This window comes from Gymnogyps californianus, chromosome 3 (assembly GCF_018139145.2).
Source record: "Gymnogyps californianus isolate 813 chromosome 3, ASM1813914v2, whole genome shotgun sequence".
Taxonomy (NCBI): domain Eukaryota; kingdom Metazoa; phylum Chordata; class Aves; order Accipitriformes; family Cathartidae; genus Gymnogyps; species Gymnogyps californianus.
Window position 1 is genome coordinate 104773603 of NC_059473.1, and position 19090 is coordinate 104792692.

Here is a 19090-nt window from a genome sequence, read left to right on the forward strand (position 1 = left end):
TTGCCCCTCCAGGCAACTAGATGCACATTCACTCTGAAAAGATAGTCCCTTTTAAGCAGAGTTGACCCAATTCATTTCCTAGCACTGGTAACAAGATTTTTAAATGTGTACAAAAGAATCAAAGGTACACTGAACACTGAAAAATGTGAAACAGTTTATAGGAAGTCCTCAGCCTTTTGAATACAATATTCCCGTGAATGATAATTTCTGTACTTCAGCAGAGGATTAACTGTCACAATAAATTATTTCTGTTTGCCTGGAAGGAAATAAGTGAAGCTTGCTTAACTAAGAAGGCCAGCTAAAGGTACAACCGAGATGAGACTAACCTTGTCTCCTGTGCCCAAGGATACCTCTGAAAAGCTGCCATAACATGCAATAATTTGATAGTGTCAGCTAAAATTAACCTGTGTACTGTAGAAGGAGATAAGAATAATATTAAATTCTTGCTGATACTCACTTTGTATGCTACAGAGACTGTCTCTGATGTTTTATGAGCCTGCCATAGTAAGATTTTGAAAACCTTAAAAGCCTTTAATAAGAAATTAGAATAGAAAAGAAGAAAATTTGAGTTATTTTATTGAGAGATTTGCTGAAGTTCTTGTGATGACAGATTCATATAAAAATATTTTTTCTTATTTTGATAGATATTTGGAGGATAAATCCTTGCTTTGTTTTGTGTCCTAAAATTTCTTAATTAAACTATCTCACGGCAATATCATGTTCTTGAGTCTTTAACCCTCTCGGACACTTCCCTTCAGTGACCAGACACAGAATGTAGTTCCATAGCGACAAGAATTTTTCACCCAAAAGAAGCATTTTTCATCACTGTCCGATGTAATTCCTGGCTGTTTATATGGTACTTAAATATAAACTCACTGTTCATTGGCTCTAACTACACAAATATTTCAAAAAGCTGTTTATTTAAAATCAAAGCATCTTTTAATGAAGTGTGATTAAAGACTATTTCCTCTCCAGAGCTGGCCTGTTGTTGTTTATCATGACTACTCACAGATATCAATGAGTTGCAAAGGAGACTTGCAGTCTTTCTTACTTGAGGAATTTGAAACTACAATGAATCCATCCTCATCATTATCTGTTCAAACCATGAGGTTCTTAAATAGTCTACAGTACCACACCCTCAATCCCTCCTTTAATACGGAAAACTAAGATAAAGTACAAGAAAGGGAGAAAACCTCTCAAATCCAGCATTTAACATGCTCATGTGAAAGGTAGGATGCCTAGGTCTAGTCTCTTTTTCAGTCTGTTTACCTAGTCAGACAAAGTAAAAATGGATTTGGAAGCAGCACTTCCAAATACAGGGAAGACTGGGGATTAGTGCACTACCCTTGGTGGTCAGAGATACAAGTTCAAATCCCCATGGATGGAGAGGAGGGGGAAGGGGAATGCTGTTCTCCTGTCTCCCAGATGAGTGCTCCAACCTACTGTATCTGACAGCTTGTAAATTGGCTTCTCATTTCCTCTGCTTTTCATCTGTCTCAAAAAAAAAAACATTTTTTGAATCAAGTGAAGTATTTGTTTGCCAGACAAAACAATGGAAGGTCTACGTCACATAGATGAGGAAAAAAAATGGAAAAAAGCTCTGAGATTAAATTTACTCTGAAACTGTTCATTTTCCTGTTTTTTCAGTTTATCTGCTGGAAGAAAAAAACAAACAAACAAACAAAGCCAGAACAATTATTTCCATATTTTCCACATTTAAGCTCAGAGGCTGTCAGAGACTCAGCACTGGCTTTCAGCCATGACCCCAAACACAAGCTACTTGTGCCAAACACTTTGATCCAGTCTCTCCAGTGAAGATTTTGCAGAATGCCATTTCTCTAGGCCACCCCTCATCCAAGCTTCCCTGTCTCCCACAATGCTCCCTTTTCCTCACATTTATCCTAGAGTCCGGAAGAAGTTACAAGAGAGGAGGGCTGCATCTGAGATGTTTGTATCACCAGTGTTACTTACCATTAGAAGAACTCTTTGCTGGAAGCTGCTTAGCAAATTACAAAGGTTCATCTAGGTAGATAAATGGACTTTTATTGAACAGAGAACCTGATCTGAAAAAGCCAGCACTGCAAACACTCGATCATGTATTGTATGACAGATATGTAAGTAATCTCACTGAAGCCCATTCTATTTAAATGTTTCATGATAAGCATATATTGAAATCTTTGCCTAGCAGAACATCACTTCACCCGTGGAAGAGTTCTGTTGTTCGTTTTGGATAGAGGAGAATCAAAGACATAATTATCTTAAGTGACTGAATTGTATACATGTCTTTTGGTACCAGTTTAAGCTTTCATCTTGACCTGTATTGTAAAGAGTAAAATTAATGTCGCAAGTGCCACCCAGTGACTGTGATTAACCATAATTTGCATTCTTTATTGAAAGTCAATAGTCTGCATGCTACCAGCTGTGAAATTGTGCAATAAGCAATAATTAAACAATGAAAGAGAGTAAACAGAACTAGTTATGTGTGATTTGGAGCAGTGAGTAGCAAAGGTGACTTTTAAAGTTTTATTAGCACAAAGCAAAAACAAAATACAACCATGTGACCTATGCTTCAATGAGTAAACAGTGAACATTTGTAAAAGTCTACTAAAGATAAAGTCACACTATAAAACAACAGTATCACTACTAAATAGAGACTATCCACTAGACTTACAGGATCAGAGGCTTCAAAGCCAAAGGGACTGTGTGTGGAACAAAGCATGAACCATCTCTGAATATGTATCTAACTTCAGTTCACTGCCTTTACTGATGAGACATTTGTTCTCAGAGGGTTGTTGGGTCGGGGTTTTTTTTTGCAGAGGGTTGGGGAGGGTGGAAATGGAGGTTTACTGTAGGTTTGTGCAACTTGTTATTGCATACAGGAACCTCTGGTAGGCATTTGGCTTTTTGCTATTTGCAAGTTCCACATGTATTCAAAATGAGATTGTTTCAGATGTGTACAGCACCATAGCACAGTTACCTCCCTAAATCAAACTCCTAAAAGCTCAGTTTCCCTTTGGACATTACCAACTAGTTATGTGTGGGAATAACTCAACTACAGCTCATGTATTCTATTTGGTTTATCAAATGTAGTGTCAAGTTTTACTTCTTACTGGATTTTGCCTTGCCCTCCAGGTTTGAGGACTTCTTCTGATGGTGGTATTGCCCTGGGTTTAGCAAGCTGGCCAGGCTTAATTTCAGGCATTTTTTCACCATGTCTGTAGACACTTACAGTGACATCCACTGTTTCCCCACCATACTTGTTCTTGACATGGATGCTATATTTGCCTGAGTCTTCTGCAGTCACTCCCTTGATTGTTAAACTGACATATTTCCCTTGTTCCAGTGAAAAAGCATAGTGCTCATTAAGTTCAAAGACCTTGTCATTCTTGAACCAAACCACTTCGGGGTCAGGATTTCCAAATACAGTACAGGTCAGATTCAGCGTCTGAGGGAAGAAAAAAGAAGTAATTTTGAGGATAGTCAGATTAGTTTAACCAGAACATTCTCAGTATTGCTTTCAGGCACTTCTTGTTCCTAGTTAATTAAAGTAAGACAGGTATCATGTTCTTGAGGACTGAAAAGTAGAGTTCCTAAGATTTTTTTTTTCCTTTGATTCAGTCTTTCCACCATCTTACCAGTGACTGTGATGCAGTAATAGCCTCAGGGTAACAGTGTCTGAAGACGGTAAGTTGGACTGTCATTGCAGTCCTGCCTGCAGGAGACTCCTGACAACCCATTAGTCTGACATGAGGTTCAGGCAATGATAGGTTTAAAAACATCCTTGAAGTTTCCCTGTACACAGCAGGGAGGAGAACTGAGCAAATCTTTTCTGACCAAGGCCTCCTGAGGTTATTGCTTGAGATGATAAAAAAAAAAAAATCACTTAAAAATAGAGTAGGTAACATGAATCATTGGACATTGATTCCAGGTGCTGCTGACTAGTAAAATGGAAATATTTCACGAAGAATAAATAATACATAATACATGTTGTAAAAGTGTTACACGCATGTATAGCTTATTCAGAGAATAGCTGAAATGACCTAGTAGGCCATCCTAGCAGTTCAGGTATTTTCCAAGGACTGAATTGAGATTGAAGAAGCCCATAAAATCTTCATGGTTGTTCTTCCAAATTTATATGTAGTTACTACTGAACTCCATTTTGATCACCATATGTATATGTATGTAAACTTTATGTATTTAGGTACAGTAATGACAGAATAAATAAAATGAAAGAATCATTTGAGAAGTTGTATTGATTAGTGCCTGCTTTTTCCACCTTTGCTTGAAACTCATTCTTCCCAAAATTCTGCCCTAAATAATTAAGTGTCATCTTAAGAATGTCACATATGCACCATTGTGTTAGGGGAAAAAAAGGAAGAAAAAAACAATGAACAACCCAAAACTGATTTTTTCTACCAGAACACTTCCTTATATTCCTTCCCTTCCATATTCCCCTTCAGGTTTCACCAAATCCTGACCCAGAGGGAGCAGAGAAAGTCCGTCTGTGTGCACATATGCATGGTTTTGTGCAATGTTTTTCTTGAATGATGATGACTGAACAGGTGTGACATAACTCAGAGAAAAGAATAAAACAGGAAGAAATTTTAAGTGATCAAAAGTGCTGTATGTTCACAAATAGAAGCAGTCTTGCATACTACATGCCTCCAAAGTCAGAGGGGAATGTTGAAGGAAGATTTACATGCTCTGGGTACAACCTAGTGACAACTTAAGTGTGTGAGAGCTCTTAAAGAAGTGACATCATGTAGAATGTAAAGTTAACTAATAGCCTATAGGAACTAGCCTTACTATAAAATATTTAAAGGAGTAATGTTGCAAACAGGAAAATAAAATTTTGGGAAATCAAACTGATGTCTAATAGCATGAGTTTAAATCTTACTGTCCTTTCTGTAACTCAGGCAACATTTCATGATTATTGCCCTCAAAAGTGACCTCATTTAAGAGCAATTAATAATTAATTCATAATAATTAATCAAGTCTTAATAAGTTAATATTAAAAACTTACCAGAGAGCAGATATATTCCACAGTCATTTTAGATCATTTGGGCCTGTTCTAATTTATTAAATTATAGATGTGACCTGAAATCATTTATACTCTCTTAAGAAGCACTAGTAAAGCTTTGTCTTGTGTCTATATATTTGTGTAGTTACACCATTCCATTGCATGAGGAAAACTCATGGGGGGGGCGGGTTGTATAGTTACTTCTTAAACTTGTACTTACACAGCTCTTGCATGGTACCTGTTCATATTTAATTTAGAGGTGATTTTAGAGTTTCATTTCCTTGTGATTCATTTTGTTTTGCCTGATTTCAGGAATCAGAGATTTTTCTCTTCACATATTCATTTATTTAATCCTCACATGATTAGGTCTCCTGTGAAGCCTTTTACTTCTGGAAACGCACTACCTAGCATTTCCTTAATTTAAGGTTGCAGTTTTTAGGGCATGATTGTGTGAGGAAACTGCAGCTAGTCTGTGCATGCAGTCAAGGGTGACTTCACAGAGCTGTTTCCTTACAGTTAGGCTGTTTCAAGATGTTGGTCATAGAGTGGCTTATACCCAACCTCCTAAAAGACTAGCTTTCTTGCTGTGAGGTGCCTCTGTCTACCACAATAAGAATAAGGTTCACCTCATGTGAACACCCATTAGAGACAAAGGAAGGAATGGGCCAAGAGGAAAATCATCTCTGCCTGGTACAGAGTTGAGCAGATTTCACATCTGCTGCAAGGACCACATGTTCTCCCATCTTTCTAAAGAGACTGCTCCTGGATATCCAGAAAATGGCCAAGTACACAGAAAGTTGGAAGGGTTGTGTGCAACGTCTTACTCCAGTGATAAGAAAGACAGTTTCCACACAGAGCAACACAGCTGTAGTCCCTGAAGATGCACTTCATACAAGAGATGTAAACAGACTGATCAACATGCTTTTGATAGCCAGCAGATGGTAAGAGTCACATTGGCTCATGAGCTGATCTGCTATAGTCAGTTGGAATGAAAGTCCATCTAGGTCTTTTAGAGGTCAAAAGCAACTACTTAAGAAAGTATACAAAAATAGAGAGGATGAATAATGTGATCCTATTCCCAGTATACCTTCCTGCTTTCCACAATTTGGTGGCTTTTAAACTGGTTATAAGCACAAGTTGTATTGAGAACATTGTATTTAATGGCCCCTGCTGGACTTCCTTTCATGATATTGCCTATTTTCTTTTTTGGACCCAAATCTATTTTTGCCTAAGGTTCTAAGGCACAAATTAATTATGAACCACTTGAAAAAATACTTCCTTATGACTCTTTAAAGCCTGTAATGACCATGTAATTAGGCATTCCCTAGTTCTTGTGCTGTGAGAAGTGCTGGATAATCCTTTCCAAGTACCTCCTCTGCACCATGCACAATACTGCAGATTTCTTTTTTTTTTTACCCTGTTCTCTTTGAGTAATTTTTCTTCTCATACTGAAGACCTAGTTTCTCCCCATAGGGAAGGACAGGGCACCCAATAGAAGAAGATTTGCTTCAGGAGAAAGAGACAAGAACTTGCTGTCTGTGTGGGAAGGATGAAGGAGTTTTTCTTTCCTGGACTGAAGGCTTGGGTGTCTGGAGTCTGGAATTCACCTCCAGGATGGAGGGACTGAGTTCCAGTACTTTCTTGCATCTGTAAGGACTAACAGCAGCTCGACTAACAGCAGCTCAGACTAACAGTCTTCTCCTTCTGTCTTAGTATCCAGAGAGTCTGGGCTGAGGTTGCATGAGATCCCACTCCACCATGACAAAAATCCCAGTGAGGGACATCAGTCAGTCAGAATCATGACATTTCATCTCCACCAGTCAAGCTGACCTAGGAAGGGACTTTGCAAAGGTTTACCAATTTTTACTTTGTATCCGGGCGTTTAGTTATTACTGACATCAAAAAATGTGTGTATTCACTGGCCTTCAATCTCCTTTAATTATATATTGTAATGGGGCTATCTGCCAATATATAGGAAGAGGGGAGAGTTTAGCCCCTTGGCCCAGGCAGGTTCTTTACCCTCCTTTACTCTTACCAGACATAACAGTCTATGTCTGGCATGCTGGAGAATGGGACCTAATATTTGTTTCTGTTGTACTGGCTCTCAGAGAGTGGCTGCTTCCTCCTGCCTCTTCACTTTCCTCTACAGGACAAGAGTGGACTCTCCACTTGAACTGCTCTGCTCAGTAGACAGAGCTGAAAGCCAGGCCAAATTTGAGTATGCAGTTAACTCAGAGCTTCTACATAATCAGCACAAGACCAGCAGCTCCTCTTGAGGCTGAGCTTGCTTGCCTAAGATCTGAATCAGGCTGTGCCTCCTTTGACTGCGTAGTCAGCTCACGGTACCTGTGCTCACTTAGAATTTGCATGTCTCAATTAAATGACTACCATTAGGTGATTTAGATTATACTCCTTCTGCTTTCAGCTTCTACAAAATCATCTGCATTCCCTCCCCTTTTGCCATCAAAGCAAACCACTCGCCAGTCAGCATGACTCACTGACAAAAACTGTCCTTACCTTCCCATCCATTATAGTAACGACGTCAGGCAAACCACCAATGACTTTACCACGATCTAGGAGTTAAAGAAAAATATGTGGACCACGTGAAGTTTAGACCTCAAAATTACTCATTTCTTGATGATTTTGTAACTTGGTGCCATATTAGTCACAGCTTTTGTTTGGACTTATCTTTAAAAAAACTGTAGTGTCTGGTTAATTAAATGTAAAATAATACAATTTTTATGATATTTTGTGTTATTTCTTTTTAATGTATTTTATGGTCCCCTCAGATTTTTTAGCAGAGATTGTGCTATAGCATTCTAAACTGATACACATAACAACCTTGAAGCTACTGCTGAGCTTGACAGTTTGTGCTTTGGGCACAGAGCAAAGCAAGGAGGATGCTTTTAGCATCTTGGTGGTATCTAAGATCTAAGGAACATTTGTTCTGCCACTCTCTTTGTGGGCAGAAGTATCTTGTCATTACAAGGGGAACTGATATCAAAGTACCAGAATTCCTACAGCCTCTAACAGTAACAAGCTTCCCCACTGCCTGTGTCTCAGCAAGCACTGCCCAATAGGCATTAGCAGGTAATTTTTTACTTAATAGGTAGATCTCAATATTCAGTATCATCAGCAGCTTTCAGAGTCAACACCTCCTTGTATGACACCCAGAAGCTCACACCTCACAAAACCTCTGCAGACCCAAGAAGATACAGTGGAGGCTTGCAAAATGTGTAAAACTTTTAGTGGGTTTCCATTGGAATTAAAAACAAATAAATCCACAAATTACTATTATTATTGCAGTATTATGTGCTAACAGGAGACTTCTGCAGCCGCAGAACTCTGAAAGCTATGGCAGCATATCATGATGGATGCCTTAAAGAGAACACCAGACCACATTGCAGAACACCTTTGATAAAATGTAAAATAAACTTACTCTTCTCAGCAAAAGCAGCTGCCCTAAAATTGTTCAGGAAGAGAGGAAGAGAAATACATAATGTTATTAATGAAATTATTAATAAAATATCTTTTCTGTAAGTAAAGACACTGTTGTTACAGCATTAAAAGGCAGAAGATGTAGCACTTACTTGAGTCGCTGGAATTCCGTATATGCATCATCAAAAGCTGTAACAAAACAATTGAGAGAGTAATTGTCCATGAACATAACTTGCAGTTGGGGCTCAGTATAAATAGTTAAACACATACCCATATTAAAGCTCTTTTAAAACCCATACAGGGTTACACAGTAGCAAAATGGGAAACCAAACCCTTGAAACCCAATGCCACTTGTGGTGAAAACAGATACAAGACTAAAAAGCTCGTAACAGTTACGCAACTAAACTACAACTGGTTCTGACCAAAGGGTTTCTGTTTTTACTGTCATTCCTCTGATTATTGCCAGTAAATTCTGTTTAATCCATGAAAAGTTGCCATATAAGTATGGTCTTACAAATATACCTTGCCCAGACAGATCAAGTGTGCGTTTGTAGGATTCCTTGTCGCCAAAGATTTCAAAGGTGTAGTTCCCCTTATCCTTTTCAGTGGGTTCACATATCTGCAGCCAGGCAATATTCTCTCCACCTCCAATCTTCATCTTTTCACCAGAAGAAATCTTAGATTCCCTGGAAAAAAATGAATAGAAATGAGTTTGAACATTCTTTTCATGTATATTCTCCATAGGAGATCATTTATAAAAAGTTACAAAGGATAACACACTATTCCTAAACTACAGATAAATTGCAACTAATGGGAGCAATTTCCCAGAAGATTCTGTTCTTCCTAGTGGGGGTATGAAACACTTTGGAACCATTAGCTTGAGCTTTCATTCCAAAGATTAATTTGTTCACCCTCTTCTCACTCTCCTTCTCTCCACATACACAATCATCTGTGTTTATATCTATATGCACATACGTGTCTGTATGTGAAAATGGTGCATGACTTTAGAGTTCTGTAGACTTCATACACACTAACATAGAATACATCAGAATAGTAAACAAGAGGCAAATAACCTTTTCTGATGAGGAAAAAAACCTTTATCTCTCATTAACTTCAGAAATCGATTAAGAAAACAATAAAGGTTTGCGTAGAATTTATTATTCTTGCATCAAGTCAAAATACACCTTCGATTTTTTTAAGAACAAGACAAGAAGCAAATCTCCTAAATGCAGATGATTAATAAACAGGTCTTTAAAAAACAGTGACATTATATTGACTTATCATCACTTCCTAAGCTAAGAATACAAGAAATGCCCTACTGATTCAGATGAGGGGTTCTTCTGGTCCATAATCTGTCATTAAGAGTGGAAAGAGAAGAAGCTATTTAATAAGAGCATGCAAACCAGACCACTTTCAATGGTTTGAAGAGAAGTTTCCTCTTTCATTCATTAACTAAAGTAATATTTCTTTTCATCCTTCTTCTCCAAGCATCTTTAGCTGGAATTTTTAATAGATGAAGTCAGCATTAGCTTCTTTTTGATCAGTTATTTGCCCAGACAGGGCTGATTTCACTTCATAGCTAGAGAGTTACTTTGATGGGGAAAAGGAATTTTTACTATTTCCTTTTCTGTAAGACAACTACATTGAGTTCAGCATGCCAAATTAGATACCTGGATAGAAACTACTATATATTAGAAAATACTACATACAATATTCCCCACTGTGCCATGAATGGATGATGCATGCTGGCTTTAGGACCTGTATTATGTTCCTTGCTATGCAGTATAGTGGATAATTCAAAGCTAGCTAGAAATTTACACACTATGTTTCATAATGTGCAGACAACAGTAAAAAACCATGGATTGTCTAGCCTTTCATTTTTTCCAAGAAAAAAATTGCTAGAACCTCATTTAAAAGAGCAGGGAGGTTTGGAGATGCTGGGGGAGGTTGGTTGATTTGTTTGTTTGTTGTAGTCTTTGTTTTAGCTTTAACAACTCTGGCTTATAATCATTATATTCATGGAAGAACTGAAATTTTATTTGTTCAAAATCTTTGTTCAATGATCTTCAAGACAATCAATGTGTAAGACACTATAGAACCTGAAATATTAGGAGGAGGGGAGATGTGTGTATGTAAATATAAATATGCACGTTGATATTTCCATATTAGCCATGTAGCATTCTCTAGTTTTATATTTCTTTGAACTGGATGGTGGAATGGACAAAGTCGCTTTTAAAACTCAAGCAGATATAGTAAAAGGCAGAGGCAAAAAATATTTTTCTTTTCCTTTCCATCATACTAGTATCACATTTACTGAAAGACGGAGCAGAACTTACTGAATACAAAGCTTGAGTTATGAGTACAGCTGCACACCCTTGCAGAATTGTTCTCGAGCTCCCTGAACCTGATGATCACTGACACTTTTTTTGTGTTCCTGTCTTCACAGAAATCACGGGCTGGACAACATTGCAAAACTAGGACAACATGCCTAGTTGTTGATGAACCAGCTGATAAACCAGCCTCTTCCTGTCCAAGTCAGACCAGTTCACTGTATGTCATCTTTGTAGGCCATCAAGGAATGTGAAAGTTGAAACCACTTGAAGAGTTTTAAAATCCTTCCAAACCTTACCTGCGGTTCCAAACAAATGACGGCCTGATACAGCAAAGCATTTGAACACACATTTAACTGTAAGTACACAGATTAACAGAGTGCCTCCAAAGTCAAAGACTAATGTAACATGAGAGTGGAAAACTATTGGGAACTTTAAAGCTCATTTCTGGTCATATTCTCAGCTCTGAGGGCTATTCTCAAAGTATTCTGTGCCCCACAATATCTTTTCAAAGAAGAGGAACAGAATTAAAATATTTTGTGTTACTTAAGACTGTATCAGTTTGGGAAAAAAAAAAATCCTTTCTTAATACAGACTTCTATTAAACTATGAGAGCAGACCCTTGGTATTCACCTAGTACTGGAGAAGAATTTCATCCATTTAAAGAAAAGGGCAGCCCTGAATAGAAAACTATGCTTGAATACTTTGCTATTTTTGAACCAACCAGATAATGTAGTGAAAGACAAACAGTCTTGTTGTTGAATAAGAGTGGGCATTGTGTTGAATAAGAGGCTGGAATACTGTGGATTCTTTTTTCCTGGCTGTTACAGCCCTCCTGATAGGTGTTGGACAAGTCTGTTAATATTTCTTTTACTGTATGTACTATCTATGTAAAAAGAGAATAAGAAGTGCTGGAAAAAGAAATTCATTAATGTGGTCCAGTTAGTAAATGAACGCCACAGAATAGTAAATAGTAAATCATAAAGACAGCATTTTTTCTCAAATAAAATTGAAAAAAATATTCTTAGAACCTGTGAGACCAGTTGACTTTCATTTCTTCATTGTAGTACTTCAAGAAACACTGGAGCCTTATTCCTTCCTCAGTGCAAAGGATCTTCAGTGGAGAGGCTGACTTACCTACGCAAAATAGAATACATGCAGATCAAACAGGATAGTGGAATGAACAGGAAACAGTCAAATGGACTACTTGTACTGTCAGGACAAAAAAAATTCAAGATCTAGGCCATGATTCTCAACTACCACAAAGAGACAATTGTTCATGCCTCTCAAAGGGGATCTGCTGATTTGTATCAGGTGAAAGTTCAGTATGAGTTTATGGTTTTATTGTCATATACAAGCATTATAACTAGCAAGATCCATTGTGAAATAATAAGCTAGTCATATAATTGCCATGAAACAGTAGTGTCATGATTCTAATTGCACGAAAATTTTATTCTTCTGCAACCCCTGTTCTTTCAGTGGAATGACTCCCAGCTTCTCACTAGGAGCAGGATCAGAATCTCGTTCTCTCTGTATCAAGGTTCACCTACTAATGGGAAGTAGGAAGAAAATTATTGCTACAACATTGTCACAGTATCTAAACCAAACAAGCCAGGTGGAATACTTTGTTCCCTTTTAATAGTGTCAATTAGCAAGGTCAACTGCCTTTTCAGAAACTTAATAACATGTCCATAGTAATATAAGCATCACGACTCTCAGAGATTTCTCACTTACAATAAAAATTGTCTGCCTCAGGCTCAGATGACTTTAACATAAAAAACTTACATGAAAATCCAAGACAGCATTTACTTACCACTGACCCCACTCAATGCCAGAATTATATCATCATACACTGAAAAGGAAAAAAAAAAAAAAGAGAGAGAGAAAAATAAAAAGAAAATATACCATCAAAATTCAATCAGAATATAGCTTTGTTAAGTTCAGTTTAATTAAAGCAATATGGGAAATCTTCACATCCTTAGGCAAAGAAAACCATTAAAATTGCAACAGGTGTATGGAATAAATTGGAGACTGTCTGTGTACAGCATATGAATTCTGTGCTGTGTCACTCAGTATCTCTGCTGTGTGTGGAGTCAGCTGTCTGCTGTCAAATCTTTGTCTTTCTATCCCTCAGGCCAGAAACAATAAAAGGTCATTAAAACTGGGTAGTTCACGTTCAAAAGAGAGTGCAGGGGAAAGAGAAATTATTGCATTCTAGGTGAAAACAGTTTTCACCTGCTCCCTGTAGGATGACATTTGACAAATGTAAACCCCTTCGACAGCAAGTGAAAGAAATGAGGTATCATATCAAGCTTTTGAAATATCACAGAGCTGATGGGTTTGCAGAAGGGGAGAGCCCTGGAGACAAGGGCAGAAGAGCAGGGAACTCTTTCATAGCAGAAGAATCCTATTCAGTGTCAATGTGTAAGATGCAAAGAGAGAGAGAGAAAGAAAGAGCACCATAATCTGAAGAATGCATATTCAAGACTGAAGAATGCGCATTCAAGGCTGGAGAATTTTTTATGACTAAGGAATACAGCGAAATGCATGAAGTTCAGAAAATACTACTTGTATATTCGGTCTGTGTTGATCTGTATCTGCACATTTTTTGTCTCTGCTAAAATAAACCGCAATTCAATTCCATAACCCTCTGCAAACTCCAGTATGCTTCTACTGGCATGTTGACATGAGGACACGAATTGCATACTATATATACATTACATTACAGATGTCTGGGAAAGTGGGGTTATATTACCTATACTGTCTAAATGAGATGTTTTTTCTGAAAGAATAATGGGCAGAATTTATGCAGAGGAAAAATGCCTGAGAGACTATGAAGTGATGATACAGCCTTCTGAGGTAAACCACAGCTTAAGAATTCAGTCTGATATTCATCTTTTCCTCTTATTTCAGGTACTTCCCCAACCTGCTGAGAAAAAATGTTAAGATCTTTGGTAAACTGAGTTAATTTTTTAATATGTCTTTCTCCCTCTATTAGGACCTGGCAAAAAATATTCATTATTTGAGTCAAATGTCTACATGCAGGTGGAATGAATCCAGCTTCACTTTGGCCTAGTTGGTGGGACCTAAACAAAGAAGCCCAGGGAAGTGCTCTCTACCGAAGTTGAGTAAAAATCATTTATGTTGGCACCAGATCAGTCTTTTCTATAGACTCAGAAGTAAACTAACAATCTTTTTACTGAACAAATTTAAATATACATAGAATTACAGTAGCTCATTGTGATATCTGATAACATATGAAACCTTATTTAAATGCCTATCATCGGTGCATTATAGACTAGATTCTCTTACCCTTATTTGCATTTATCTTCATTTGAATGTCAATGCACACTGAGCTTGAACTAACTGCCCCATACAATATGCAGTCTTCCAGGGCCCCATTCATGCTAAACTTCTGTGTTTATCCTTTAAGTTTCAAGGCTAACTCCGCCATTTAGGAGACCCACTGTTTGGTTTAACACTGCAGTTCTTGTGGTTTTGCTGGTTGACATTTTCAAAGCCTCCTGAACGCACAGAATTAGACACTGTGAATTCTCTAAATAGGCATTTCACCATACATTTCCAGCACAGCACAGTCTTGCCATACCTGAAGTACAGTCTCTCGAAGCTGGAAGGACCCCTGACCATAAGATGGAGAACTACTGTACCTTTGGTTTATTCCAGAGGTCAGGATACACCTTACTTGAAAATCCATAGACTAAGGCAATGATATCTGTGTATATATCAAAGGACAGGAAGGGAGGAGGTGGTTAATGAGGATGTATTGGATAGTGTGGGACCTGAGCATGACATAAATGGTATGGAATAAGGGGTGGAGATTGTACTGGTTTTGGCTGGGATAGAGTTAACTTTCTTCGTAGCAGCTTGTATGGTGCTGTGTTTTGGATTTGTGCTGGAAACAGTGATGATAATACAGGGCTGTTTTCGTTATTGCTGAGCAGTGCTTACACAGAGTCAAGGCCTTTTCTGCTTCTCACACCGCCCCACCAGTGAGTAGGCTGGGGGTGCACAAGGAGTTGGGAGGGGACACAGCCGGGACAGCTGACCCCAACTGACCAAAGGGATATCCCATACCATATGATGTCGTGCTCAGCAATAAAAGGTGGGGGAAGAAGGAGGGAGGAGGGACTTTCAGAGTTATGGCGTTTGTCTTCCCAAGTCACCATTATGTGTGATGGAGCCCTGCTTTCCTGGAGATGGCTGAGCACCTGCCTGCCGATGGGAAGCAGTGAATGAATTCCTTGTTTTGCTTTGCCTGCATGCACAGCTTTTGCTTTGCCTATTAAACTGTCTTTATTTCAACCCATGAGTTTTGTCACTTTTCCCCTTCCTATTCTCTCCCCCATCCCCCTGAGGGGGAGTGAGCAAGTGGCTGTGTGGGGCTGAGCTGCCTACTGCAGTTAACCCATAAAACAGCTTTACAATTTTACAATCAAAATAACTCTCAGTCCCCACTGACAGTCCCACATCAGCATATTCAGTACTTTGGTGCTTTAGGGGTTTTTGTAGACATTAAAGCTTAACAAATTTGAGAAAGACCTCTCTGCAAAAGAGCTCACATAAAAGGGCGTGTCTCTCTGATTAGAAACTTACTTCATTTCTTGCCTGTGAGAGTGCTAGAGATTAATGATTACAATGTTCAGTGTCACCCCTCCTAAACTGATGATCTGCAGTTCAGGCCTCTATAACGTAAGAAGAGAATTGAAACACAAAGGACCCTAAAAATGTTTGCTAACTTGCCATTTGCAAGGATAGATCTTTGACACCTCTTGAGAACATGTGGAGATCATTATTTCAATATAATAAGCTGAATGTTACCTTTTCCTGATAATTCAAGAGTAGATACATCATGACCTCTATCATCTGATAGTGTCGCCTTATAAACTCCTTCATCTTTGCGAGAGAGCTACAAAGAAAACACAAGATGTTTACTGACAAACTTGATACTATACAACATTTTCTCAACCCCTGCATGATTTTCTAAATCAAACAACATACATTGTACCGTATTCTGGTTAAATAATCTTACCAGAGATGAGATGGAAACTATGAATGGCTTGTGCATGTTTTTTATGGAGCTGTAGTTAGTTCTTAAGCCTAAAACATATTCTGATTTCAGTTCAATTGCCTTGAGAAACCGTAGTTTTGCTCTTGTTCCAAAAAGACAAACAGGATTGATCCTGGTCAGTAGAAATTACAAGTAGTGTAGTAAGATGCAACAGACGGTAACTTAAACCCACACAAACTTTAGAAATGCAATTTTTCTTCAACCAAAACGATTATTTTTTTTAATCAATCTATGTAAAGCATAACAACAGATCTATATCCTTTAACTGTCCAAATATCAACTCAGTAGCTTTCATTCAAGCAGCAACTGTAGTCAAATTACATCTATGCTAAGTAAATAATGAATTCATTACCCTTGGAGAGCTTACATTCTAAAATCTAACATAATGATACTGCATTAAAGGCAGTAGGGGTTTTTGTTTTGGGTGGTTTTATCTTAATTTATTTTAAAACCTGAAGGAAAACATATAAATAATTATATATGGATTGGAGGTTCTTTAATTGAGTCTTAGACTTATAAAAGTCCACAAGCAAGTAATCATAGTAGAAGCATCATATAATTGAATGACAAGTAACAAGAGCAATTCAAGACAAGCAGAAACCGCCCTCCCCAAAAAAAGTCTACTTAAGAAAAACGAAGCCACTGGAAAGTCAGTATCCTCTTGCAAGTGAAATGAAGGAAAGGAATTAGAAGAATATGAAACCAATCAATAAAATAAATAAATCAGTTAAATGGAATGCACATTATGCTGAAAGCAGAAAAACTCTATCTGGGGAGGTTTTGGCACTTGACGAAGGCAGCAACTATGCAAGCTAAGGCTTCAGACACAAGTTAGGTTATCCTGTTTGCATAAAGATAAATCTTAAAAAGTCATATACCTCAAACCTATTCATTTTAGGCAATAAAACTGAAACACTGTCAGAAATGAGGTGCTTGAACAAATTGAAAAATTAAGGAGCAATAAGAAAGAACAAGATAGAGTTCACCTAAGGATTCTGAAGTAACTTAAGCATGAACTGCCTGAGCTGATAACAAAACTAGATACTCTTTTACTAGTATTAGTTACTCAACAGCTAATTGAAGGGTAGCAAATATGCTTTTTCTTAAAATGGTTCACAGAAATCATGATAGCTGGTTTAGTGCTCTGTCTAGCAAATCTATAGCGTGTCAAGCAGAAGCTGCCATTTCTAATCAGTAGGTGATACTGTACCCTGGGAATACTGAGGTGACATTCTCCCTTCTGCAGATCAGGCATCTCGTCAACATCAATCCCAGAACCATCCTTATACCATTTGAAAACAGTCTCCCTCTTTGTATTCGCAACCTGTACAACAGAAAAGGCACATAAGCCTGGCTATGTCCTGAAGAAAGGTATTGCACTGTAGGTAGTCACACAGGTACTTTCAACATAAGAAGCCAATTTTTTTATAACATATGTAAAATAAAGCTAAGTAAAAAAACAATATCAACCAAGTCCTACTAAGCAAACCTTAGTCCTATAGTATTTATTTGCAGCACAGAACTGGTCAGAAGTATACAGCTTACAGCTTCAGAACCCTGTCAAATTCTTAAAGGCAATCCTGTCAATCTCTTCCCTTAAAGGGTTTTACACCCTTGCTATGTGGTTGCAGTTTGTCTAGAGATATCTATGAGAAGTATCTTTGAAATTAGAGCTGCTGAACTCTCCTTTATCTTTTTGTGTTTGCCATGTGTCTCCAGAGAGGTGTAACATAGAACTTGGGCCCTATCTTAGAGAGTCTTCAGCCAATTTGCAGATTTATCCTAGCTACCTAAGCAATGTCTTTCAGGGCTAAACTGCAGAGAGCAACTGAAATTACTATGCTGAAAGCATTTGAGACTTCAAAATTGCAAGCTGCACCAGAAATCCTTTTTTTCTGCTACATTGTGTCCTATGGGAAGTACAAAGACTTGAGGAATCCTACAAATTGCAGTCTCTCCCAACACAAAGGGGCTTAACAACGTAGTGCAAATGCAGAGAAGTTGCTTGAAAGCCAGAATTTTGCTGTAGTAGCAGCAGCTCATCTAAGCAATGCATAAATAGACTACAGCTATACCTCAAGTACTGCTATAATTTTGAAATATAAATTGTGTATTGGTGATGCTTAAAATATTGCTGGATGAATGACCTCAAACTGTGAATTCAAAGAAGCTAAAATCCCAGCTCTTTTTAGAAACCCTGGCAATGTATTTTATTTTTTTCCCTTTCAGAAACACTATGGTTTATTTGACATCACTATCCCCATACCCTTCTAAAAATCACAAAAATGCAATGGTATTTCTGTGTGTAGCCTGAATTCGCAGTCAGCGTGGCTTTGGTAGAAGGACAGAGCCGGCAGGACATTTCTCAGTCCCCAGGCAGTTGCTTTAAAAAGCCTCCTTAAAAAAGCACTGAACAAATGGATAGAGGGCAGCCCGGAAGTTAATATGTATCTGCAATAGTTTTCAAGTGGCTTGCTTGGAGGAAAAAACATGCACCAATTTCTAACCCTTTCACATTACAGAAGTCATTCCATAGATGAACAGCTCTATGAAAGCTCTCTATAGAGGTCACTAGACAAATAGGAGGGCCTTCTATACTGATTCCTGGACATCTCTATAAAACCTGCTCAAATTAATCACATATAGTGCTGCTTAATAACCAGTGCGGTTGCTATGGATCTCTGACAGAGTATTTGAGATCACAATCTGGCCCAAAGCAATGCCTTGCTTGAGAAAAGTGAGCAGCACTTTACATTTACCAGTAACTACAAAGTGGCTATTCCTGTAGTCATATGACATGAGTGGCAATTTTATTTGAACAAAGCCTGAAGGAACAAGCCTTTAATGCTTTTCAACAATTTTTCATCAAAGACTGTTAGCAGTCAATCTGACAATAAATCGACTGAGTTTTGGACACATGCAATTTGCAGTGCTGTAGTTATTTCATGTTGACATTTACTATGAAAAGTTACCTTTTTCACTGTTTAGCCACACACCAAAAATCTTGCTTTTAACAGACACAGTACAAATAAGGGTCAAAGTTATGCAAGAGCAGGTAGCTTCAGAATGTTCTGAAATTTAGAACTATTTGAAGAAAAATTATAGTAGATACTGGCACATGAAGAAAAATAAGCACACAATAAAAGAAAACACCATCAAATTATCATTCAGATGGACAAACAAGTCCCACTGGCACGCAGGGGCTACAATACC

General features: G+C 37.9%; 1 protein-coding gene across 1 annotated transcript in view; it reads right to left on the reverse strand.

Annotated features, from left to right (window-relative positions):
- Positions 1-2362: 2362 nt before the first annotated feature.
- MYOM2 (myomesin 2) overlaps positions 2363-19090 on the reverse strand; it is a 71441-nt gene continuing 54713 nt past the window's right edge. Inside the window, exons 28-36 of the mRNA XM_050893545.1 lie at positions 17088-17201; positions 15628-15715; positions 12602-12640; positions 11820-11925; positions 8981-9144; positions 8611-8647; positions 8460-8482; positions 7538-7593; positions 2363-3445 (exon numbers count right to left, since the gene is read on the reverse strand). Coding sequence (XP_050749502.1) covers positions 3107-3445; positions 7538-7593; positions 8460-8482; positions 8611-8647; positions 8981-9144; positions 11820-11925; positions 12602-12640; positions 15628-15715; positions 17088-17201 — 966 coding nt within the window. The 3' untranslated portion in view covers positions 2363-3106. The remainder of the gene's footprint in view (positions 3446-7537; positions 7594-8459; positions 8483-8610; positions 8648-8980; positions 9145-11819; positions 11926-12601; positions 12641-15627; positions 15716-17087; positions 17202-19090) is intronic.